Below are 26,479 nucleotides of genomic sequence, written 5' to 3' on the forward strand. Positions count from 1 at the left end.
AGATTCCCAGTGTGTGAATTTCCCAGTGTGTCAGGTTAACTGTCTTTGAGATTCCCCAGTTCATGAGATTCCCAGTTTCCCAGTGTGTGAGATTCCCAGTGTGAGTTTCCCAGTGTGTGAGATTCCCATTGTCTCAGTGTGTGAGATTCCCAGTGTGTGACATTCCCATTTTTTTTTGTGATTCCCAGTGTGTGATGTTCCCAGTATTAAAGATTCCCCCAATGTGTGAGGTTCCAGTGTCCCAGTATGTGAGATTCCCCCGTGTTTGAGATTCCTAGTGTGTGCGATTACCAGTGTGTGAGATTCCAAGTGTGTGAGATTTCCCAGTGTGTGAGATTCCCCCATGCTTGAGATTCCCAGTCTGGTGAGATTCCCAGTGTGTGAGATGCCCAGTGTGTGAGATTCCCAGTGTGTGAGATTCCCCATGTTTCAGATTCCCAGTGTGTGAGATTCCCAGTGTGTGAGGTTTCCCAGTGTGTGAGATTCCCATGTGTGAGATTGCCAGTGTTCCAGTGTGTGAGATTCCCAGTGTCCCAGTGTGTGAGATTCCCAGTGTTTGAGATTCCCCAGTGCGTGAGATTCCCAGTGTGAGTGATTCCTCAGTGTGTGAGATTCCCAGTGTGTGAGATTCCCCAGTGCGTGAGATTCCCAGTGTGTGTGATTGCAGTGTGTGAGATTCCCAGTGTGTGAGATTCCCCAGTGCGTGAGATTCCCACTGTGTGCGATTCCCCAGTGTGTGAGATTCCCAGTGTGTGAGATTCCCCAGTGTGTGAGATTCCCCAGTGCGTGAGATTCCCCAGTGTGTGAGATTCCCCAGTGTGTGAGATTCCCAGTGTGTGAGATTCCCCATTGTGTGAGATTCCCCATTGTGTGAGATTTCCAGTGTGTGAGATTCCCAGTGTGTGAGATTCCCCAGTGCGTGAGATTCCCAGTGTATGTGATTCCCCAGTGTGTGAGATTCCCCAGTGTGTGAGACTCCCCAGTGTGTGAGATTCCCCAGTGTGTGAGATTCCCCATTGTGTGAGATTCCCCAGTGTGTGAGATTCCCCAGTGTGTGAGATTCCCCAGTGTGTGAGATTCCCCAGTGTGTGAGATTCCCCAGTGCGTGAGATTCCCCAGTGTGTGAGATTCCCCAGTGTGTGAGATTCCCCAGTGCGTGAGATTCCCCAGTGTGTGAGATTCCCCAGTGTGTGAGATTCCCCAGTGCGTGAGATTCCCCAGTGTGTGAGATTCCCCAGTGTGTGAGATTCCCAGTGTGTGAGATTCCCCAGTGTGTGAGTTTCCCGAGTGTGTGAGATTCCAGTGTCCCAGTGTGTGAGATTCCACAGTGCGTGAGATTCCTCAATGTGCGAGATTCCCAGTGTGTGAAATTCACAGTGTGTCAGATTACCAGTCTTTGAGATTCCCCAGTTCATGAGATTCCCAGTGTGTGAGAATCCCAGCATGTGAGATTCCCAGTTTCCCAGTGTGTGAGAATCCCAGTGTGAGATTTCCCAGTGTGTGAGATTCCCCCGTGCTTGAGATTCCCAGTGTGGTGAGATTCCCAGTGTGTGAGATTCCCCATGTTTGAGATTCCCAGTGTGCGAGATTTAATAGTGTGTGAGATTTCCCAGTGTGTGAGATTGCAAGTGTGTTCTTCCCAGCGTGTGAGATTCCCAGTGTGTGAGATTCCCAGTGTGTTCTTCCCAGCGTGTGAGATTCCCAGTGTGTGAGATTCCCAGTGTGTGAGATTCCCAGTGTGTTCTTCCCAGCGTGTGAGATTCCCAGTGTGTGAGATTCCCAGTGTGTGAGATTCCCAGGTGTTTGGAGATTCCCAGTGTGTGATATTCCCAGTGTTTAAGATTCCCCCAATGTGTGAGGTTCCAGTGTCCCAGACTGTGAGATTCCCCTGTGTTTGAGATTCCCAGTTTGTGAGTTTCAGTGTGTCAAATTTCACAGTGTGTGAGATTATCCCATGTTTGAGATTCCCAGTGTGTGAGATTCCCAGTGTGTGAGATTCCCCCATGTCTGAGATTCACAGTGTGTGAGATTCACAGTGTGAGATTCCTCAGTATGTGAGTTTGCCAGTGTCCCAGTGCATGAGATTCCCAGTGTCCCTGTGTGTGAGATTCCCAGTGTGTGAGATTCCCCAGTGTGTGAGATTCCAGTGTCCCACTGTGTGAGATTCCAGTGTGTGAGATTCCCAGTGTGTGATTCCCAATGTGTGAGATTCCCCAGTGCGTGAGATTCCCAGTGGGTGAGATTCCCAGTGTGTGAGATTCCCAGTGTGTGAGATTCCCCAGTGTGTGAGATTCCAGTGTCCCAGTGTGTGAGATTCCAGTGTGTGAGATTCCCAGTGTGTGATTCCCAATGTGTGAGATTCCCCAGTGCGTGAGATTCCCAGTGGGTGAGATTCCCAGTGTGTGAGATTCCCAGTGTGAGCGATCCCCCAGTGTGTGAGATTCCCCAATGTTTGAGATTTCCAGTGTGTGAAATTCCCAGTTTGTGACATTCCGTGTTTGAGATTCTCCAGTGTGTGAGATTCGCAGTGTCCCAGTGTGTGAGATTCCCAATGTGTGAGATTCACAATGCGTGAGATTCCCAGTGTGTGGGATTCCCCAGTGTGTGAGATTCCCAGTGTGTGAGATTCCCAGTGTCTGAGATTCCCAGTATTGAGATTCCCAGTGTGTGAGATTCCCCAGTGTGTGAGATTCCAGTGTCCCAGTGTGTGAGATTCCAGTGTCTGAGATTCCCAGTGTGTGATATTCCCAGTGTGTGAGATTCCCCAGTGTGTGAGATTCCAGTGTCCCAGTGTGTGAGGTTCCAGTGTGTGAGATTCCCAGTGTGTGATTCACAATGTGTGAGATTCCCCAGTGCGTGAGATTCCCAGTGTGTGAGATTCCCAGTGTTTGAGATTCCCCAGCGTGTAAGATTCCCAGTGTGAGTGATTCATGTGTGTGAGATTCCCCAGTGTGTGAGGTTCCTCAATGTGTGAGATTCCCAGTGTGTGAATTTCCCAGTGTGTCAGGTTAACTGTCTTTGAGATTCCCCAGTTCATGAGATTCCCAGTTTCCCAGTGTGTGAGATTCCCAGTGTGAGTTTCCCAGTGTGTGAGATTCCCATTGTCTCAGTGTGTGAGATTCCCAGTGTGTGACATTCCCATTTTTTTTTGTGATTCCCAGTGTGTGATGTTCCCAGTATTAAAGATTCCCCCAATGTGTGAGGTTCCAGTGTCCCAGTATGTGAGATTCCCCCGTGTTTGAGATTCCTAGTGTGTGCGATTCCCAGTGTGTGAGATTCCAAGTGTGTGAGATTTCCCAGTGTGTGAGATTCCCCCATGCTTGAGATTCCCAGTCTGGTGAGATTCCCAGTGTGTGAGATGCCCAGTGTGTGAGATTCCCAGTGTGTGAGATTCCCCATGTTTCAGATTCCCAGTGTGTGAGATTCCCAGTGTGTGAGGTTTCCCAGTGTGTGAGATTCCCATGTGTGAGATTGCCAGTGTTCCAGTGTGTGAGATTCCCAGTGTCCCAGTGTGTGAGATTCCCAGTGTTTGAGATTCCCCAGTGCGTGAGATTCCCAGTGTGAGTGATTCCTCAGTGTGTGAGATTCCCAGTGTGTGAAATTCCCAGTGTGTGAGATTCCAGTGTCCCAGTGTGTGGGATTCTCAGTGTGTGATTCCCAATGTGTGAAATTCACCAGTGCGTGAGTTTCCCAGTGTGTGAGATTCCCAGTGTCCCAGTGTGTGAAATTCCCAGTGTGTGAGATGCCCCAGTGTGTGAGATTTCCAGTGTGTGAGATTCCCTAATGTGTGAGATTCCCCAACGTGTGAGATTCCCCAGAGGGAGAGATTCCCAGTGTGTGAGATTCCCCAGAGGGAGAGATTCCCAGTGTGTGAGATTCCCCAGTGTGTGGTTCCCAGTGTGTGAGATTCCCGAGTGTGTGAGATTCTCAGTGTGTGAGAATCCCAGTGTGTTTGATTGCCAGTGTGTGAGATTCCCAGTGTGTGAGATTCCCCAGGCTGTGAGATTCCCCAACGTGTGAGATTCCACAATGTGTGAGATTCCCAGTTTGTGAGATTCCCAGTGTGCCAGTATGTGAGAATCCCAGTGTGAGATTCCCCCATGTGTGAGATTCCCTGTGTCCCAGTGTGTGTTTCACAGTGTGAGATTTCCAGTGTGGAATTCCTAGTGTGTGAGATTCCCAGTGTCCCAGTGTGTGAGATTCCCAATGTGTGAGATTCACAATGCATGAGATTCCCAGTGTGTGAGATTCCCCAGTGTCTGAGGTTCCCCAGTGTCTGAGATTCCCAGTTTCTGAGATTCCCAGTGTCTGAGATTCCCAGTATTGAGATTTCCAGTGTCCCAGTGTGTGAGATTCCAGTGTGTGAGATTCCCAGTGTGTTTGTTTGCCAGTGTGTGAGATTCCCAGTGTGTGAGATTCCCCAGGCTGTGAGATTCTCCAACGTGTGAGATTCCCCAATGTGTGACATTCCCAGTGTGTAAGATTCCCAGTGTGTGAGAGTCCCAGTGTGTGTGATTCCCTGCATTTTAGATTCCCAGTTTCCCAGTGTGTGAGAATCCCAGTGTGAGATTCTCAGTGTGTGAGAATCCCAGTGTGTTTGATTCCCCAGTGTGTGAGATTGCCAGTGTTCCAGTGTGTGAGATTTCCCAGTGTCCCAGTGTGTGAGATTCCCAGTGTGTGAGATTCCCAGTGCGTGATATTCCCAGTGTGTGAGATTCCCAGTGTGTGAGATTCCCCAGCATGTGAGATTCCCAGTGTGAGTGATTCCCATGTGTGAGTTTCCCCAGTGTGTGAGTTTCCTCAATGTGTGAGGTTCCCAGTGTGTGAAATTCCCAGTGTGTGAGATTCCCAGTGTTTGTGATTCCCCGTTGTGTGAGATTCCCAGTGTCCCAGTGTGAGATTCCCAGTGTGAGAGATTCCCACTGTGTGAGGTTCCCAGTGTGTGAGAGTCCCAGTGTGTGTGATTCCCTGCATTTTAGATTCCCAGTTTCCCAGTGTGTGAGAATCCCAGTGTAAGATTCTCAGTGTGTGAGAATCCCAGTGTGTTTGATTGCCAGTGTGTGAGATTCCCAGTGTGTGAGATTCCCCAGGCTGTGAGATTCCCCAATGTGTGAGATTCCCCAATGTGTTAGATTTCCAGTGTGTAAGATTCCCAGTGTGTGAGATCCCCAGTGTGTGAGATTCCCAGTGTGTGAGATTCCCCAGTGTGTGAAATTTCCAGTTTCCCAGTGTGTGAGATTCCCACTGTCCCAGTGTGTGAGATTCCCCAAAGTGTGAGATTCCCCAAAGTGTGAGATTCCCCAGTGTGTGAGATTCCCCAGTGTGTGAGATTCCCCAGTGTGTGAGATTCCCCAGTGTGTGAGATTCCCCAAAGTGTGAGATTCCCCAAAGTGTGAGATTCCCCAATGCGTGAGATTCCCCAGTGTGTGAGACTCCCCAGTGTGTGAGATGCCCAGTGTGAGTGATGCCCCAGTGTGTGATTCCCCAATGTTTGAGATTTCCAGTGTGTGAAACTCTCAGTGTGTGAGATTCCCAGTGTGCCAGTGTGTGAGGTTCCCAGTGTGAGATTCCCCCATGTGTGAGATTCCCTGTGTCCCAGTGTGTGTTTCACAGTGTGAGATTTCCCAGTGTGTGAGATTCCCCAGTGTGTGAGATTGCCTGTGTCCCAGTGTGTGAGATTTCCAGTGTGAAATTCCTAGTGTGTGAGATTCCCAGTGTGTGAGATTCACAATGTGTGAGATTCACAATGCGTGAGATTCCCAGTGTGTGAGATTCCCCAGTGTCTGAGATTCCCCAGTCTCTGAGATTCCCAGTGTCTGAGATTCCAGTGTGTGAGATTCCCAGTGTGTGAGATTCCCCAGTGTCTGAGATTCCCCAGTGTCTGAGATTCCCCAGTGTGAGATTCCCAGTGTCTGAGATTCCCAGTGTCTGAGATTCCCAGTATTGAGATTTCCAGTGTCCCAGTGTGTGAGATTGCAGTGTGTGAGATTCCCCAGTCTGTGATTCCCAATGTGTGAGATTCCCCAGTGCGTGAGATTCCCAGTGTGATTGATTCATGTGTGTGAGATTCCCAGTGTGCGAGATTCAGAGTGTTTGAAATTCCCCAGTGTGTAAGATTCCCAGTGTGAGTGATTCATGTGTGTGAGATTCCCAGTGTGCGAGATTCAGAGTGTTTGAAATTCCCCAGTGTGTAAGATTCCCAGTGTGAGTGATTCATGTGTGTGAGATTCCCCAGTGTGTGGGATTCCTCAATGTGTGAGATTCCCAGTGTGTGAAATTCCCAATGTGTCAGGTTACCTGTCTTTAAGATTCCCCAGTTGATGAGGTTCCCAGTGTGAGATTCCTAGTGTGTGAGATTCCCATTTTCCCAGTGTATGAGATTCCCAGTGTGAGTTTCCCAGTGTGTGAGTTTCCCAGTGTCTCAGTGTGTGAGATTCCCAGTGTGTGAGATTCCCAGGTTTTTTTGAGATTCCCAGTGTGTGATATTCCCAGTGTTAAAGATTCCCCCAATGTGTGAGGTTCCAGTGTCCCAGTGTGTGAGATTCCCCCATGCTTGAGATTTCCAGTGTGGTGAGATTCCCAGTGTGTGAGATTCCCCCATGCTTGAGATTTCCAGTGTGGTGAGATTCCCAGTGTGTTAGATTCCCCATGTTTCAGATTACCAGTGTGTGAGATTCCCAGTGTGTGAGATTCCCAGTGCGTGATATTCCCAGTGTGTGAGATTCCCAGTGTGTGAGATTCCCCAGCATGTGAGATTCGCAGTGTGAGTGATTCCCATGTGTGATATTCCCCGGTGTGTGAGTTTCCTCAATGTGTGAGGTTCCCAGTGTGTGAAATTTGCAGTGTGTGAGATTCCCAGTGTTTGTGATTCCCCATTGTGTGAGATTCCCAGTGTCCCAGTGTGAGATTCCCAGTGTGAGAGATTCCCACTGTGTGAGGTTCCCAGTGTGTGAGAGTCCCAGTGTGTGTGATTCCCAGCATTTTAGATTCCCAGTTTCCCAGTGTGTGAGAATCCCAGTGTGAGTTTCCCAGTGTGTGAGATTCCCAGTGTGTTTGATTGCCAGTGTGTGAGATTCCCAGTGTGTGAGATTCCCAGTGTGTGAGATTCCCAGGCTGTGAGATTCCCCAACGTGTGAGATTCCCCAGTGTGTGAGATTCCCCAATGTGTGAGATTCCCAGTGTGTGAGAGTCCCAGTGTGAGATTCTCAGTGTGTGAGAATCCCAGTGTGTTTGATTGCCAGTGTGTGAGATTCCCAGTGTGTGAGATTCCCCAGGCTGTGAGATTCCCCAACGTGTGAGATTCCCCCAATGTGTGAGATTTCCAGTGTGTAAGATTCCCAGTGTGTGAGATCCCCAGTGTGTGAGATTCCCAGTGTGTGAGATTCCCCAGTGTGTGAAATTTCCAGTTTCCCAGTGTGTGAGATTCCCAATGTCCCAGTGTGTGAGATTCCCCAAAGTGTGAGATTCCCCAAAGTGTGAGATTCCCCAGTGTGTGAGATTCCCCAGTGTGTGAGATTCCCCAGTGTGTGAGATGCCCAGTGTGAGTGATGCCCCAGTGTGTGATTCCCCAATGTTTGAGATTTCCAGTGTGTGAAACTCTCAGTGTGTGAGATTCCCAGTGTGCCAGTATGTGAGATTCCCAGTGTGAGATTCCCCCCTGTGTGAGATTCCCTGTGTCCCAGTGTGTGTTTCACAGTGTGAGATTTCCCAGTGTGTGAGATTCCCCAGTGTGTGAGATTGCCTGTGTCCCAGTGTGTGAGATTTCCAGTGTGAGATTCCTAGTGTGTGAGATTCCCAGTGTCCCAGTGTGTGAGATTCCCAATGTGTGAGATTCACAATGCGTGAGATTCCCAGTGTGTGAGATTCCCCAGTGTCTGAGATTCCCCAGTGTCTGAGATTCCCAGTGTCTGAGATTCGCAGTGTCTGAGATTCCCAGTATTGAGATTTCCAGTGTCCCAGTGTGTGAGATTGCAGTGTGTGAGATTCCCCAGTCTATGATTCCCAATGTGTGAGATTCCCCAGTGCATGAGATTCCCAGTGTGCGAGATTCCCAGTGTTTGAGATTCCCCAGTGTGTAAGATTCCCAGTGTGAGTGATTCATGTGTGTGAGATTCCCCAGTGTGTGAGATTCCTCAATGTGTGAGATTCCCAGTGTGTGAAATTCCCAATGTGTCAGGTTACCTGTCTTTAAGATTCCCCATTTGATGAGGTTCCCAGTGTGAGATTGCTAGTGTGTAAGATTCCCATTTTCCCAGTGTATGAGATTCCCAGTGTGAGTTTCCCAGTGTGTGAGTTTCCCAGTGTCTCAGTGTGTGAGATTCCTAGTGTGTGAGATTCCCAGGTTTTTTTGAGATTCCCAGTGTGTGATATTCCCAGTGTTAAAGATTCCCCCAATGTGTGAGGTTCCAGTGTCCCAGTGTGTGAGATTCCCCCGTGTTTGAGATTCCTAGTGTGTGAGATTCCCAGTGTGTGAGATTCCCAGTGTGTGAGATTCCCAGTGTGTGAGATTCCCCATGTTTCAGATTCCCAGTGTGTGAGATTCCCAGTGTGTGAGATTTCCCAGTGTGTGAGATTCCCCAGTGTGTGAGATTCCTCAATGTGTGAGATTCCCAGTGTGTGAGAGTCCCAGTGTGTGTGATTCCCAGCATTTTAGATTCCCAGTTTCCCAGTGTGTGAGAATCCCAGTGTGAGTTTCCCAGTGTGTGAGATTCCCAGTCTCTCAGTGTGTGAGATTCCCAGTGTGTGAGATTCCCAGGTGTTTTGAGATTCCCAGTGTGAGATATTCCCACTGTTTAAGATTCCCCCAATGTGTGAGGTTCCAGTGTCCCAGTGTGTGAGATTCCCCCGTGTTTGAGATTCCCAGTGTGTGATTTTCCCAGTGTGTGAGATTTCCCAGTGTGTGAGATTCCCCCGTGTTTGAGATTCCCAGTGTGGTTAGATTCCCAGTGTGTGAGATTCCCAGTGTGTGAGATTCTCAGTGTGTGAGATTCCCCAGTGTGTGAGATTGCCAGTGTCCCAGTGTGTGAGATTCCCAGTGTGTGATTCGCAGTGTGTGAGTTTCCCAGTTTTCCCAGTGTGTCAGATTCCCAGTGTGTGAGATTCACAGTGCATGAAAATCCCAGGGTGTGAGATTCCCCAGTGTGTGAGATTCCCAGTGTGTGAGATTCCCAGTGTGTGAGATTCCCAGTGAGTGAGATTCCCAGTGTGTGAGATTCCCAGTGTGCGAGATTCCCCAGTGTGTGAGATTCCCAGTGTGTGAGATTCCCAGTGTTTGTGATTCCCCAGTGTGTGAGATTCTCCAGTGTGTGAGATTCCCAGTGTGAGTGATTCACGTATGTGAAATTCCCCCGTGTGTGAGATTCCTCAATGTGTTAGATTCCCAGTGTGTGAAATTCCCAGTGTGTCAGATTCCCGGTGTTTGAGATTCCCCAGTGCACAACATTCCCAGTGTCTCAGTGTGAGACTCCCAGTGTGTGAGATTCCCAGTGTTTGAGATTCCCAGTGAGTGAGAATCCCAGCATGTAAGATTCCCAGTTTCCCAGTGTGTGAGATTCCCAGTGTGAGTTTCCCAGTCTGTGAGATTCCCAGTGTCTCAGTGTGTGAGATTCGCAGTGTGTGAGATTCCCAGTTGTTTTGAGATTCCCAGTGTGTGATATTCCCTGTGTTTAAGATTCCCCCAGTGTATGAGGTTACAGTGTCTCAGTGTGTGAGATTCCTTGTGTGTGAGATTCCCAGTGTTTCAGATTTCCCATTGTGTGAGATTCCACCATGTTTGAGATTCCCAGTGTGGTGTGATTCCCAGTGTGTGAGATTCCCAGTGTGTGATATGCCCAGTGTGAGATTCCCAGTGTGTGATATGCCCAGTGTGAGATTCCCCAGCATGTGAGATTCCCAGTGTGTGAGATTCCCAGTGTGAGATTCCCGTGTGTGAGATTCCCAGTGTGTGAGATTCCTCAATGTGTGAGATGCCCAATGTGTGAAATTCCCAGTGTGGGAGATTCCCAATGTTTGAGATTCCCCTTGCATGAGATTGCCAGTGTCCCAGTGTGAGATTCCCAGTGTGTGAGATTCCCAGTGCCTGATTCTCCCAGTGTATGTGATTCCCCAGTGTGTGAGATTCCCAGTGTCCCAATGTGAGATTCCAAGTGTGAGAGATTCCCAGTGTGTGAGATTCCCAGTGTGTGAGATTCCCAGTTTCCCAGTTTGTGATATTCCCAGTGTGTGAGATTCCCAGTGCATGAGATTCCCAGGGTATGTGATTCCCCAGTATGTGAGATTCCCTGTGTATGATTCCCAATGTGTGAGATTCCCAGTTTCCCAGTTTCTGAGATTCCCAGTGTGTGAGATTCCAAGTGCATGATATTCCCAGGGTGTGAGATTCCCCAGTGTGAGATTTCCATGTCCCAGTGTGTGAGATTCCAGTGTGTGAGATTCCAGTGTGTGAGATTCCCAGTGCATGATTTTCCCAGTGTTTGTGATTCCCCAGTGTGTGAGATTCCCAGTGTCCCAGTGAGAGATTCCAAGTGTGAGAGATTCCCAGTGTGTGAGATTCCCCATGTGTCAGATTCCCCAGTGTGTGAGATTCCCAGTGTGTGAGATTCCCAGCTTCCCAGTGTGTGAGATTGCCAGTGTCCCAGTATGTGAGATTCCCTGTGTATGATTCCCAGTGTGTGAGATTCCCAGTTTACCAGTTTGTGAGATTCCCAGTGTGTGAGATTCCCAGTGCATGATATTCCCAGGGTGTGAGATTCCAGTGTGTGAGATTCCCAGTGTGTGAGATTTCCAGTGTGTCAGATTCCCCAGTGTGTGAGGTTCCCAGTGAGTGAGATTCCCAGTGTGTGAGATTCCCAGTGTGTGAGATTCTCCTGTGTTTGAGATGCCCAGTGTCTGACATTCCCAGTGTGTGAGATTTCCCAGTGTGTGAGATTCTCCAGTGTGTGAGATTCCAGTATCCCCGTGTGTGAGATTGCCAGTGTGTGAGATTTCCAGTGTGTGAGATTCCCCAGTGCGTGAGATTCCCAGTGTGCGAGATTCCCAGTGTTTGAGATTCCCCAGTGTGTAAGATTCCCAGTGTGAGTGATTCATGTGTGTGAGATTCCCCAGTGTGTGGGATTCCTCAATGTGTGAGATTCCCAGTGTGTGAAATTCCCAGTGTGTCAGGTTACCTGCCTTTAAGATTCTCCAGTTGATGAGATTCCCAGTGTGAGATTCCCAGTGTGTGAAATTCCCCGTTTCCCAGTGTGTGAGATTCTCAGTGTGTGAGTTTCCCAGTGTGTGAGTTTCCCAGTGTCTCAGTGTGTGAGATTCCCAGTGTGTGAGATTCCCAGTGTGTGAGATTCCTGGTTTTTTTTGAGATTCCCAGTGTGTGATATTCCCAGTGTTAAAGATTCCCCCAATGTGTGAGGTTCCAGTGTCCGAGATTCTCCTGTTTGAGATTCCTAGTGTGTGCGATTCCCAGTGTGTGAGATTCCAAGTGTGTGAGATTTCCCAGTGTGTGAGATTCCCCCGTGCTTGAGATTCCCAGTCTGGTGAGATTCCCAGTGTGTGAGATTCCCAGTGCGTGAGATTTCCCAGTGTGTGAGATTCCCCAGTGTGTGAGATTGCCAGTGTTCCAGTGTGTGAGATTCCCAGTGCGTGAGATTCCCAGTGTGTGAGATTCCCCAGTGTGTGAGATTCCCCAGTGTGTGTGATTCCCAGTGTCCCAGTGTGTGAGATTCCCAGTGTGTGAGATTCCCAGTGCGTGAGATTCCCAGTGTGTGAGATTCCCAGTGTGTGAGATTCCCCAGTGTGTGAGATTCTCCAGTGTGTAAGATTCCAGTGACCCAGTGTGTGAGATTCCCAGTGTATGAGATTCCCCAGCATGTGAGATTCACCTTGTGAATGATTCCCGTGTGTGAGATTCCTCAATGTGAGAGATTCCCAGTGTGTGAAATTCCCAGTGTGTGAGATTCCCCGTGTTTGTGATTCCCCGCTGTGTGAGATTTCCAGTGTCCCAGTGTGAGATTCCCAGTGTGAGAGATTCCCAGTGTGTGAGGTTCCCAGTGTGTGTGATTCCCAGCATGTGAGATTCCCAGTTTCCCAGTGTGTGAGAATCCCAGTGTGAGTTTCCCAGTGTGTGAGATTCCCAGGTGTTTTGAGATTCCCAGTGTGAGATATTCGCATTGTTTAAGATTCCCACAATGTGTGAGGTTCCAGTGTCCCAGTGTGTGAGATTCCCCCGTGTTTGAGATTCCCAGTGTGGTTAGATTCCCAGTGTGGTTAGATTCCCAGTGTGTGAGATTACCACTGTGTGAGATTTCACAGTGTGAGATTCCCCAGTGTGTGAGATAGCCAGTGTCCCAGTGTGTGAGATTCCCAGTGTGTGATTCCCAGTGTGTGAGTTTCCCAGTTTTCCCATTTGTGAGATTCCCAGTGTATGAGTTTCCCAGTGTGTGAGATTCCCAGTGTGTGAGATTCCCCAGTGTGTGAGATTCCCAGTGTGAGTGATTCCCATGTGTGAAATTCCGCAGTGTGTGAGATTCCTCAATGTGTTAGATTCCCAGTGTGTGAAATTCCCAGTGTGTCAGATTCCCAGTGTTTGAGATTCCCCAGTGCACGAGATTCCCAGTGTCCCAGTGTGAGAGTCCCAGTGTGTGAGATTCCCAGTGTTTGAGATTCCCAGTGTGTGAGAATCCCAGCATGTGAGATTCCCAGTTTCCCAGTGTGTGAGATTCCCAGTGTGAGTTTCCCAGTGTGTGAGATTCCCAGTGTCTCAGTGTGTGAGATTCGCAGTGTGTGAGATTCCCAGTGTGTCAGATTCCCACTGTTTGAGATTCCCAGTGTGTGAGAATCCCAGCATGTGAGATTCCCAGTTTCCCAGTTTGTGAGATTCCCAGTGTGTGTTTCCCAGTGTGTTAGATTCCCAGTGTCTCAGTGTGTGAGATTTGCAGTGTTTGAGATTCCCAGGTGTATTGAGATTCCCAGCGTGTGATATTCCCTGTGTTTAAGATTCCCCCAGTGTATGAGGTTCCACTGTCCCAGTGTGTGAGATTCCTTGTGTGTGAGATTCCCATTGTGTGAGATTTCCCATTGTTTGAGATTCCACCGTGTTTGAGATTCCCAGTGTGGTGAGATTCCCCAGTGTGTGAGATTCCCCTGTGTGTGAGAATCCCAGTGTGTGAGATTCCCCAGTGTGTGAGATTCCCCTGTGTGTGAGAATCCCAGTGTGTGAGATTCCCCAGTGTGAGATTCCCAGTGTGTGAGAATCGCAGTGTGTGAGATTCCCCATGTGTGAGATTCCCCCATGTTTGAGATTCCCAGTGCGTGAGATTTCCCAGTGTGTGAGATTCCCAGTGTCCCAGTGTGTGAGATTCCCAGTATGTGATTCCCAGTGTGTGAGATTCCCAGTATGTGAGATTCCCAGTGTGTGAGATTCCCTAGCATGTGAGATTCCCAGTGTGTGAGATTCCCGTGTGTGAGATTCCCCAGTTTGTGAGATTCCTCAATGTGTGAGATGCCCAGTGTGTGAAATTCCCAGTGTGTGAGATTCCCAATGTTTGAGATTCCCCAGTGCATGAGATTGCCAGTGTCCCAGTGTGTGGGATTCCAGTGTGTGAGATTCCAGTGTGTCAGATTCCCCAGTGTGTGACATTCCCAGTGTGTGAGATTCCCAGTGCATGAGATTCCCAGGGCATGTGATTCCCCAGTGTGTGAGATTCCCAGTTTCCCAGTTTGTGAGATTCCCAGTGTGTGAGATTCCCAGTGCATGATATTCCCAGGGTGTGAGATTCCCCAGTGTGAGATTTCTGTGTACCAGTGTGTGAGATTCCAGTGTGTGAGATTCCCAGTGTGTGAGATTCCCAGTGTGTGAGATTCTCCCGTGTTTGAGATTCCCAGTGTCTGACATTCCCAGTGTGTGAGATTTCCCAGTGTGTGAGATTTCCAGTGTGTGAGATTCCCCAATGTGTGAGATTCCCAGTGTCTGACATTCCCAGTGTGTGAGATTTCCCAGTGTGTGAGATTCCCAGTGTTTGAGATTCCCCAGTGTGTGAGATTCCCCAGTGTGTGAGATTCCAGTATCCCAGTGTGTGAGATTCCCCAGTGTGTGAGATTCCCCAGTGTGTGAGATTCCAGTATCCCAGTGTGTGAGATTCCCCAGTGTGTGAGATTCTCCAGTGTGTGAGATTCCAGTATCCCAGTGGGTGAGATTCCCAGTGTGTGAGATTTCCATTGTGTGAGTTTCCCAGTGTGCGAGACTCCCAGTGTGGGTGATTCCCGTGTGTGAAATTCCCCAATGTGTGAGATTCCTCAATGTGTTAGATTCCCAGTGTGTGAAATTCCCAGTGTGTCAGATTCCCAGTGTTTGAGATTCCCCAGTGCACGAGATTCCCAGTGTCCCAGTGTGAGAGTCCCAGTGTGTGAGATTCCCAGTGTTTGAGATTCCCAGTGTGTGAGAATCCCAGCATGTGAGATTCCCAGTATCCCAGTGTGTGAGATTCCCAGTGTGAGTTTCCCAGTGTGTTAGATTCCCAGTGTCCCAGTGTGTGAGATTCCTTGTGTGTGAGATTCCCAGGTGTTTTGAGATTCCCAGTGTGTGATATTCCTTGTGTTTAAGATTCCCCCAGTGTATGAGGTTCCAGTGTCCCAGTGTGTGTGATTCCTTGTGTGTGAGATTCCCAGTGTGAGATTCCCCCATGTTTGAGATTCCCAGTGTGTGAGATTTCCCAGTGCGTGAGATTTCCCAGTGTGTGAGATTCCCCTGTGTGTGAGATTCCCAGTGTGTGAGATTCCCCATGTGTGAGATTCCCAATGTTTGAGATTCCCCAGTGCATGAGATTGCCAGTGTCCCAGTGTGAGATTCCCAGTGTGTAAGATTCCCAGTGCATGATTTTCCCACTGTTTGTGATTCCCCAGTGTGTGAGATTCCCAGTGTCCCAGTGTGAGATTCCCAGTGTGAGAGATTCCCAGTGTATGAGATTCCCCATGTTTCAGATTCCCCAGTGTGTGAGATTCCCAGTGTGTGTGATTCCCAGTTTCCCAGTTTGTGAGATTCCCAGTGTGCTGGATTCCCAGTGCATGAGATTCCCAGGGTATGTGATTCCCCAGTGTGTGAGATTGCCAGTGTCCCAGTGTGTGAGATTCCCAGTGTATGATTCCCAATGTCTGAGATTCCCAGTTTCCCAGTTTGTGAGATTCCCAGTGTGTGAGATTCCCAGTGCATGATATTCCCAGGGTGTGAGATTCCCCAGTGTGAGATTTCCGTGTCCCAGTGTGTGAGATTCCAGTGTGTGAGATTCCCAGTGTGTGAGATTTCCAGTGTGTCAGATTACCCAGTGTGTGAGGTTCCCAGTGTGTGAGATTCCCAGTGTGTGAGATTCCCCCATGTTTGAGATTCCCAGTGTCTGAAATTCCCAGTGTGTGAGATTTCCCAGTGTGTGAGATTCCCAGTGTTTGAGATTCCCCAGTGTGTGAGATTCCAGTGTCCCAGTGTGTGAGATTCCCAGTGTATGAGATTCCCCCATTTTTGACATTCCCAGTGTCTGAAATTCCCAGTGTGAGAGATTTCCCAGTGTGTGAGATTCCCAGTGTTTGAGATTCCCCAGTGTGTGAGATTCCAGTGTCCCAGTGTGTGAGATTCCAATGTCCCAGTGTGTGAAATACCCAGTGTGTGAAATATCCAGTGTGTGAGATTCCCAGTTTGTGAAATTCCCAGTATGTGAGTTTCCCAATATGTGAGATTCCATGAGCTGTTCTGATTGTTGGCTGTTCAATTTCTTTGAAAATAAATTCAGGTACAAATTTTGAACAAGAAGGTCGATCTGAGTCATGTAGCCGCAAAGTGTGGATCGAAGGACAACATCCGTCACAGACCAGGTAAATCTCTGAGAGAGCACAGCTACGTCTTAGAGAGAGAGGACAGTCACATCTTAGCGAGAGAACACAGTTGTGTAGAAGGGAGAGAGATCACAGTCAGATCTTAGAGAGAGCGATTAAAGTTACATCTTAGAGAGAGAGCACAGTCGCATCTTAGAGAGAGAGAGAGAGGACAGTCACATCTTAGAGAGAGAGGACAGTCACATCTTAGAGAGAGAGAGAGAGGACAGTCACATCGTAGAGAGAGAGAGAGGACAGTCACATCTTAGAGAGAGAGAGAGGACAGTCACATCGTAGAGAGAGGGAGAGAGGACAGTCACATCTTAGAGAGAGAGAGAGGACAGTCACATCTTAGAGAGAGAGAGAGGACAGTCACATCTTAGAGAGAGAGAGGACAGTCACATCTTAGAGAGAGAGAGAGAGGATAGTCACATCTTAGAGAGAGAGAGAGAGGACAGTCACATCGTAGAGAGAGAGAGAGAGGACAGTCACATCTTAGAGAGAGGTAAAGCACAGTGTTACACCTCAGAGAGAATCAATCTCAATTATGGGCTCGTCGTGTAGTGGGGCTCAATTGCACTATTTTCTGAGCCAACCCGACTAATGCAGATTGAAGTGCTGATGTGCGTCTGATCGCCACTGTAATCAGGCAGCGACACGGCGGAGTGGAGTCCGCGGTGAGGGGGAGACTGGGTGTGAGTGGAACTGTTCAAATTGTTGGGGTACAGCTGGTATTTACAGGGTGAGATTGGGAACTATCTGGGTGAAGCTCGGTGATGCGGCCTGAGACCTGCTGGAACACAGAAATAAATAAATGTTGAAAATGGCAAAATTAAAGCTGGCACAGACTGACTGGCCTCACACTGTCTGAACCTCTTCCCCAACAGGTGGTGGCAATGTGGAGATCAAATCACAGAAAGTGGATTTTAAGGAGAAAGCTCAGTCCAAGATTGGCTCAATGGACAACATCACCCACACACCAGGAGGGGGCGCGAAGAAGGTGAGATTATTAGTCACCCCATTATGGTGATTCAGAGGTACACTAGAAATAAACATAGGGAAAAGAGAACATGCATTTATATAGCATCTTTCACACTGCAGTCATTGTGCGCAAAGCAAGTTCCCACAAACAGCAATGTGATAATGACAAAATAACCTGTTTTAGTGATGCTGGTGAGGGATAAATATTGGCCAGGAATCCGGGTAGAACTCCCCTGCATTTCTTCAAATAGTGCTGCTCGATCAATTATTGCAATAGAGTATCAGCCTGGAATATGTGCTCGAGAGCCTGGAGTGGCACCTCAACCGGCAATCATCTGACAGGTGCAGGATACAGAGACAGGTGCAGGATACAGGGACAGGTGCAGGATACAGGGACAGGTGCAGGATACAGGAACAGCTGCAGATTACAGGGACTGGTGCAGGATACAGAGACAGGTGCAGGTTACAGAAACAGGTGCAGGTTACAGGGACAGGTGCAGGATACAGGAACAGGTTACAGGGACAGGTGCAAGATACAGGGACAGGTACACATTACAGGGACAGGTGCAGGATACAGGAACAGGTGCAGGTTACAGGAAGAGCTGCAGGCTACAGGGACAGGTGCAGGTTACAGGAACAGCTGCAGATTACAGGGACTGGTGCAGGATACAGGGACAGGATACAGGAACAGCTGCAGATTACAGGGACTGGTGCAGGATACAGGGACAGGTACACATTACAGGGACAGGTGCAGGATACAGGAACAGGTGCAGGTTACAGGAAGAGCTGCAGGCTACAGGGACAGGTGCAGGTTACAGGAACAGCTGCAGATTACAGGGACTGGTGCAGGATACAGGGACAGGTGCGGGATACAGCAACAGGTGCAGGTTACAGGGACAGGTGCAGGTTACAGAAACAGGTGCAGGTTACAGGGACAGGTGCAGGTTACAGGGACAGGTGCAGGATACAGGAACAGGTGCAGGTTACAGGGACAGGTGCAGGTTACAGGGACAGGTGCAGGGTACAGGGACAGGTGCAGGGTACAGGAAGAGCTGCAGGCTACAGGGACAGGTGCAAGATACAGAGACGGGTACAGGGACAGGTGCAGGATACAGGAACAGGTGCAGGTTACAGGAACAGGTGCAGGTTACAGGAAGAGCTGCAGGCTACAGGGACAGGTGCACGATACAGAGACAGGTGCAGGGGACAGGTGCAGGATACAGGAACAGGTGCAGGATACAGGAACAGGTGCAGGTTACAGGAAGAGCTGCAGGCTACAGGGACAGGTGCAAGATACAGAGACAGGTGCAGGGTACAGGGACAGGTGCAGGATACAGGAACAGGTGCAGGTTACAGGAAGAGCTGCAGGCTACAGGGACAGGTGCAAGATACAGAGACAGGTGCAGGGTACAGGGACAGGTGCAGGAGACAGGAACAGGTTACAGGAACAGGTGCAGGTTACAGGAAGAGCTGCAGGCTACAGGGACAGGTGCAAGATACAGAGGCAGGGGACAGGGACAGGTGCAAGATACAGGGACAGGTGCAGGATACAGGGACAGGATACAGGTGCAGGATACAGGGACAGGTGCAGATTACAGGAACAGGTGCAGGTTACAGGAAGAGCTGCAGGCTACAGGGACAGGTGCAAGATACAGAGGCAGGTGCAGGGTACAGGGACAGGTGCAGGTTACAGGGACAGGTGCAGGTTACAGAGACAGGTGCAGGATACAGGAACAGGTTACAGGAAGAGCTGCAGGCTACAGGGACAGGTGCAAGATACAGAGACAGGTGCAGGGTACAGGGACAGGTGCAGAATACAGGAACTGGTGCAGGATACAGGGACAGGTGCAGGATACAGGGACAGGTGCAGGGTACAGGTGCAGGATACAGGAACAGGTTACAGGGACAGGTGCAGGTTACAGAGACAGGTGCAGGATACAGGAACAGGTTACAGGAAGAGCTGCAGGATACAGGAACAGGTGCAAGATACAGAGACAGGTGCAGGGTACAGGGACAGGTGCAGGATACAGGAACAGGTGCAGGATACAGGGACAGGTGCAGGTTACAGGGACAGGTGCAGGATACAGGGACAGGTGCAGGATACAGGGACAGGTGCAGGGTACAGGTGCAGGATACAGGAACAGGTTACAGGGACAGGTGCAGGATACAGGAACAGGTGCAGGTTACAGGGACAGGCGCAAGATACAGGGACAGGTGCAGGATACAGGGACAGGTGCAGGATACAGGTGCAGGATACAGGGACAGGTGCAGGTTACAGGGACAGGTGCAGGATACAGGAACAGGTGCAAGATACAGGAACAGGTGCAGGGTACGGTGCAGGTTACAGAGACAGGTGCACGATACAGAGACAGTGCAGGAACAGGTGCAGAATACAGGAGCAGGATACAGGGACAGGTGCAGGTTACAGGGATTGTGATTTTTTGTTTATTCGTTCCTGGGATGTGTGTGTCGCTGGCAATTCCAACATTTTTTGCCCATCCCTACTTGCCCTCAAGAAGGTGGTGGTCAGCTTCCTTCTTGAACCGCTACAGTCCGTGTGGTGAAACTTCTTGGTAGCGGTTTGGTACATTTCAGAGGGCGGTTAAGGGTCAACAATATTGCTGTGCGTCTGGAGTCATATATAGGCCAGACCGGGTAAGGACATTAGTGAACCAGATGGGTTTTGATGACAATCTGATAGTTTCGTGGTCACCATTACTGGTACTAGCTTTTTTTTGTTCCAGATTTATTTAATTGACTGAATTTAAATTCCCCAACTTCTGTGGTTGGATTTGAATTCATATCTCCAGATTATCAGTCCCGGCCTCTGGATTACTAGCCCAGCAATACAGCCACTGTGCTGCCGTTCCTGTGTTTGGGGTGGGATTGTGTGGGGAATGGGATTGTGTTTGGGGTGGGATTGTGTTGGGAATGGGATTGTGTTTAGGATGGGATTGTGTTGGGAATGGGATTGTGTTGGGAATGGGATTGTGTTTAGGATGGGATTGTGTTGGGAATGGGATTGTGTTGGGAATGGGATTGTGCGGGGAATGGGATTGTGTTTTGGATGGGATTGTGTTGGGAATGGGATTGTGTGGGGAATGGGATTGTGCGGGGAATGGGATTGTGCGGGGAATGGGATTGTGCGGGGAATGGGATTGCACTGACTTTTCTGCTTGTGGGGTCTTGGCACGGTTGGTGAGCGCCGTTCTGCTGCACTTTCCCTTCTCTTTGTTTCATTCACTGCATCGTCTGTTGTTCCAGCTGCTTTCTTTGCTCCAACTTCCCTTTCAGACTCTGCACCACAGGAGAAGTTCTGGGGCGTCCTGGTCACTACCTTAAAGGGACACTGCAACAAGAATTGGCCACAAGCCCCGTCACCCTCTGCTTAACGGAGATCCCGTCACTGTTCACTCTCCCTCTGAGTTCTGTGATTGCTGGAGGCAATTGCCTGTGATTTCATAGCCTGGCTCTCCTACCCCCTCCCCACAGACCCCCTCCCCACAGACCCCTCCCCACAGACCCCCCCCCTCCCCACAGACCCCCTCCCCACAGACCCCTTCCCCACAGACCCCCCTCCCCACAGACCCCCTCCCCACAGACCCCTTCCCCACAGACCCCTTCCCCACAGACCCCCTCCCCACAGACCCCTTCCCCACAGGCCCCCTCTCCACAGACCCCCCTCTCCACAGACCCACTCCCCACAGACCCCCTCTCCACAGAGCCCCCTCTCCACAGACCCCTGCCCCTTCCCCACATAGCCCCTCCCCACAGACCCCTTCCCCACATAGCCCCTCCCCACAGACCCCCTCCCCACATAGCCCCTCCCCACAGCTCCCCACAGACTCCCTCCCCACAGACCCCCCTCTCCACAGACCCCCTCTCCACAGACCCCCTCCCCACAGACCCCCCTCTCCACAGACCCCCCTCTCCACAGACCCCCCTCCCCACAGACCCCCCTCTCCACAGACCCCCTCCCCACAGACCCCCCCTCTCCACAGACCCCCCCCTCTCCACAGACCCACTCCCCACAGACCCCCCCTCTCCACAGACCCACTCCCCACAGACCCCCCTCTCCACAGACCCCCCTCTCCACAGACCCCCTCTCCACAGACCCCCTCTCCACAGACCCCCCTCTCCACAGACCCCCCTCTCCACAGACCCCCCTCTCCACAGACCCCCTCTCCACAGACCCACCTCTCCACAGACCCCCCTCTCCACAGACCCCCCCCCTCTCCACAGACCCCCCCTCTCGGGTATTGCCCTTACTCAACCAACCTGAAAGCTATGGTGTGGAGATGCCGGTGTTGGACTGGGGTGGACAAATGTAAGAAGTCACACAACACCAGGTTATAGTCCAACAGTTTTATTTGAAATCACAAGCTTTCGGAGCGCTGCTCCTTCGTCAGGTGAAGTGGAGAAATGCTGTGTGTGCGATGGAGCTGTCTGCACTGTTCCTTGTGTTCCGGTGGAGGAAAGATCACATTTATTCTGGCTTGTTGAAGTATTTTGCTCTGCTGCCTGCAATCGATGCACGTTGTGAATCTCCGCACATCCTCACTGTCAGGCTGTTTCCCTGTTCACCCGACTCAAAGCCCATCTGTGGACACAGCCCCAGTGCGATGTGCTGCTGTGAGGAGGCTGCTGTTTCCTCCCTTACTCGGGCCCGTGATATCTCCGCTCCCTGATGTGTTCAGCGATCATCAGCCGAGCCCATGAACCTGAAAGCTGCACTCAGTGTGTCTTCCCAATAGGCCACCAGTCCAGGGCCTCACCCATTACCAGACAGTCCTTCCCTCCCTCCCTCCCTCCCACCCTGCATCAGTCCCAGGGGTCTGCACCATCCATCATTAGACCCAGGAGTCCAAACCATCCATCATCAGACCCAGGAGTCCAAACCATCCATCATCAGACCCAGGGGTCCAAACCATCCATCATCAGACCCAGGGGTCAACACCCTTCAGCATCAGACCCAGGGGTCAACACCATCCATCATCACAACCAGGGGTTCGCACCCCCCATCATCAGACCCAGTACCCTCCATACCCTCCGTCAGACCCAGGGGTCTTTACCTGAGAAGTTAATCTGTCTCTTATCTTATTAAACACTGACTGGCCCAGAACATTCTGTTTCCTTTGCGGTTGTTTTGTGTCCGGTAGTGTGAGGACTGGACGGCTGAAACGGGCTGTGGAAACCTCTTCATGTGTGAGAGGAGCTCGAGCAGTGGAGACAGATCTTATTCCCAGAAAACCCTAAAGATCTCCTCACAGTGCTTCCCTTCTCCCTCTTTCTTTGTATTTTTAGAGTCTGATTTAACAAGTTCAATTTTTAATGAGTTTTTGGGCCTTCATTTCCTGGATGATGATGATGATGCATTGTGTGCCACCCTGATTTCATTTATAGAAAGAGAACAGGATGGAAGAAGCAGTGAATGAAACTGCTGAGAACGGTGTCAGTGAAACACCACCCCAAGTGCCAGTTTCATGTGTTATTGAATCCCGTGCGTCACATGAAATCCCAAGCTCGGAAACACAGGCAGACAAGACGTGTGAGTGAAACCATCCCAGCCTCTCATCTACAAGTGTCTCCATTACTCTAACGCAAAGTTATTCTACCAGCTGGATGAAGTTTTGAGAATAGCCAACTGATGACTCACAGCCAGCGGTATTCCAGGATGGAATTTGCCTGGAATTGACTCCATCTCTGGCAGAGTCTGCAGGGGTGAACATGAGGTCAGACACAGGTGCTGTATTCAAAGAAACACCATACAGGCAGTATACAATCATACCCAGAGACCCCAAATCACATTTGACCCTTGCCGGTGACCTCCAGAAGCAACGCTGGCACAGTACATGGGGTCAAATGGCGGCCCCGGGTCACTGTGACATCAATAGAGTCGGCGATGGTTGTCTGCCAGAGGAGGCCAGAACCTGCGGCCAGGGAGGGTGCCCAGTCTGGGGATATTGGGTTAGGGGATGTTGGATTGGGGGGAGCCGGTTGTGATGGGGTGTTTGCTGGGCCTGTGGAATAGGCAGGTCTCAACGGCGGTAGTGTAGCCAGATCTCAGGGTTGAGTCAATATCTGTTTGGGAGATTGATTCTCCGTTTGGTGATTGATTCTCTGTTTGGTGATTGATTCTCTGTTTGGTGATTGATTCTCTGTTTGGTGATTGATTCTCTGTTTGGTGATTGATTCTCTGTTTGGTGATTGATTCTCCGTTTGGTGATTGATTCTCTGTTTGGTGATTGATTCTCTGTTTGGTGATTGATTCTCTGTTTGGTGATTGATTCTCCGTTGGGTGATTGATTCTCTGTTTGGTGATTGATTCTCTGTTTGGTGATTGATTCTCCGTTTGGTGATTGATTCTCTGTTTGGTGATTGATTCTCCGTTTGGTGATTGATTCACCGTTTGGTGATTGATTCTCTGTTTGGTGATTGATTCTCCGTTTGGTGATTGATTCTCTGTTTGGTGATTGATTCTCCGTTTGGTGATTGATTCTCTGTTTGGTGATTGATTCTCTGTTTGGTGATTGATTCTCTGTTGGGTGATTGATTCTCCGTTTGGTGATTGATTCTCCGTTTGGTGATTGATTCTCCGTTTGGTGATTGATTCTCTGTTGGGTGATTGATTCTCCGTTTGGTGATTGATTCTCCATTTGGTGATTGATTCTCTGTTGGGTGATTGATTCTCCGTTTGGTGATTGATTCTCTGTTGGGTGATTGATTCTCCGTTTGGTGATTGATTCTCTGTTGGGTGATTGATTCTCCGTTTGGTGATTGATTCTCCATTTGGTGATTGATTCTCTGTTGGGTGATTGATTCTCTGTTTGGTGATTGATTCTCTGTTTGGTGATTGATTCTCTGTTGGGTGATTGATTCTCCGTTTGGTGATTGATTCTCCGTTTGGTGATTGATTCTCCGTTTGGTGATTGATTCTCCGTTGGGTGATTGATTCTCCGTTTGGTGATTGATTCTCCGTTGGGTGATTGATTCTCCGTTTGGTGATTGATTCTCCGTTTGGTGATTGATTCTCCGTTGGGTGATTGATTCTCCGTTGGTTGATTGATTCTCCGTTTGGTGATTGATTCTCCATTTGGTGATTGATTCTCTGTTTGGTGATTGATTCTGCGTTTGGTGATTGATTCTCTGTTTGGTGATTGATTCTCCGTTTGGTGATTGATTCTCTGTTTGGTGATTGATTCTCCGTTGGGTGATTGATTCTCCGTTTGGTGATTGATTCTCTGTTTGGTGATTGATTCTCCGTTTGGTGATTGATTCTCCGTTTGGTGATTGATTCTCTGTTTGGTGATTGATTCTCCGTTTGGTGATTGATTCTCTGTTTGGTGATTGATTCTCCGTTTGGTGATTGATTCTCTGTTTGGTGATTGATTCTCTGTTTGGTGATTGATTCTCCGTTTGGTGATTGATTCTCCGTTTGGTGATTGATTCTCCGTTTGGTGATTGATTCTCCGTTGGGTGATTGATTCTCTGTTTGGTGATTGATTCTCTGTTTGGTGATTGATTCTCTGTTGGGTGATTGATTCTCCGTTTGGTGATTGATTCTCCGTTTGGTGATTGATTCTCCGTTTGGTGATTGATTCTCCGTTTGGTGATTGATTCTCCGTTTGGCGATTGATTCTCCGTTTGGCGATTGATTCTCTGTTGGGTGATTGATTCTCCGTTTGGTGATTGAGTCTCCGTTTGGTGATTGATTCTCCGTTTGGTGATTGATTCTCCGTTTGGTGATTGATTCTCCGTTTGGTGATTGATTCTCCGTTTGGTGATTGATTCTCCGTTTGGTGATTGATTCTCCGTTTGGTGATTGATTCTCCGTTTGGTGATTGATTCTCCGTTGGGTGATTGATTCTCCGTTTGGTGATTGATTCTCCGTTTGGTGATTGATTCTCCGTTTGGTGATTGATTCTCCGTTTGGTGATTGATTCTCCGTTTGGTGATTGATTCTCCGTTTGGTGATTGATTCTCCGTTTGGTGATTGATTCTCCGTTTGGTGAATGATTCTCTGTTGGGTGATTGATTCTCCGTTTGGTGATTGATTCTCCGTTTGGTGATTGATTCTCCGTTTGGTGATTGATTCTCTGTTTGGTGATTGATTCTCTGTTTGGTGATTGATTCTCCGTTTGGTGATTGATTCTCTGTTTGGTGATTGATTCTCTGTTTGGTGATTGAGTCTGCGTTGGGTGATTGATTCTCTGTTGGGTGATTGATTCTCTGTTTGGTGATTGATTCTCCGTTTGGTGATTGATTCTCTGTTTGGTGATTGATTCTCCGTTTGGTGATTGATTCTCTGTTTGGTGATTGATTCTCCATTTGGTGATTGATTCTCCGTTTGGTGATTGATTCTCTGTTTGGTGATTGATTCTCCGTTTGGTGATTGATTCTCCGTTTGGTGATTGATTCTCCGTTTGGTGATTGATTCTCTGTTTGGTGATTGATTCTCTGTTTGGTGATTGATTCTCCGTTGGGTGATTGATTCTCTGTTGGGTGATTGATTCTCCGTTTGGTGATTGATTCTCTGTTTGGTGATTGATTCTCCGTTTGGTGATTGATTCTCTGTTTGGTGATTGATTCTCCGTTTGTTGATTGATTCACCGTTTGGTGATTGATTCTCCGTTTGGTGATTGATTCTCCGTTTGGTGATTGATTCTCCGTTGGGTGATTGATTCTCTGTTTGGTGATTGATTCTCCGTTTGGTGATTGATTCTCTGTTGGGTGATTGATTCTCCGTTTGGTGATTGATTCTCTGTTTGGTGATTGATTCTTTGTTTGGTGATTGATTCTCCGATTGGTGATTGATTCTCCGTTGGGTGATTGATTCTCTGTTTGGTGATTGATTCTCCGTTTGGTGATTGATTCTCTGTTGGGTGATTGATTCTCCGTTTGGTGATTGATTCTCTGTTGGGTGATTGATTCTCTGTTTGGTGATTGATTCTCCGTTGGGTGATTGATTCTCTGTTGGGTGATTGATTCTCCGTTTGGTGATTGATTCTCTGTTTGGTGATTGATTCTTTGTTTGGTGATTGATTCTCTGTTTGGTGATTGATTCTCTGTTGGGTGATTGATTCTTTGTTTGGTGATTGATTCTCCGTTTGGTGATTGATTCTCTGTTGGGTGATTGATTCTCCGTTGGGTGATTGATTCTTTGTTTGGTGATTGATTCTCCGTTTGGAGATTGATTCTCCGTTTGGTGATTGATTCTCTGTTTGGTGATTGATTCTCCGTTTGATGATTGATTCTCCGTTTGGTGATTGATTCTCCGTTTGGTGATTGATTCTCCATTTGGTGATTGATTCTCCGTTTGATGATTGATTCTCCGTTTGGTGATTGATTCTCTGTTTGGTGATTGATTCTCCGTTGGGTGATTGATTCTTTGTTTGGTGATTGATTCTCCGTTTGGTGATTGATTCTCCGTTTGGTGTTTGATTCTCTGTTTGGTGATTGATTCTCTGTTTGGTGATTGATTCTCCGTTTGGTGATTGATTCTCCGTTTGGTGATTGATTCTCTGTTTGGTGATTGATTCTTTGTTTGGTGATTGATTCTCTGTTTGGTGATTGATTCTCTGTTTGGTGATTGATTCTCCGTTTGGTGATTGATTCTCCGTTTGGTGATTGATTCTCTGTTTGGTGA

At 48.8% G+C, this 26,479-nt stretch overlaps 1 protein-coding gene across 6 annotated transcripts in view; it reads left to right on the plus strand.

The window, feature by feature from the left end:
* The window catches only part of maptb (microtubule-associated protein tau b), a 709,263-nt gene that overhangs the window by 672,384 nt on the left and 10,400 nt on the right, over positions 1–26,479 (plus strand). For 4 of the 6 annotated variants that reach the window (XM_085966675.1, XM_085966678.1, XM_085966674.1 and 1 more), the window contains 2 exons: positions 15,771–15,852; positions 16,740–16,852. In XM_085966675.1, coding sequence (XP_085822801.1) covers positions 15,771–15,852; positions 16,740–16,852 — 195 coding nt within the window. Of the gene's footprint in view, positions 1–15,770; positions 15,853–16,739; positions 16,853–22,236; positions 22,382–26,479 lie in introns of all 6 variants that reach the window. The other 2 variants (XM_085966677.1, XM_085966676.1) reach the window with 1 other exon arrangement.

This window comes from Somniosus microcephalus, chromosome 24, assembly GCF_052327205.1.
Source record: "Somniosus microcephalus isolate GS21.2 chromosome 24, FLI_Smic_1.0, whole genome shotgun sequence".
Taxonomy (NCBI): Eukaryota; Metazoa; Chordata; class Chondrichthyes; order Squaliformes; family Somniosidae; genus Somniosus; species Somniosus microcephalus.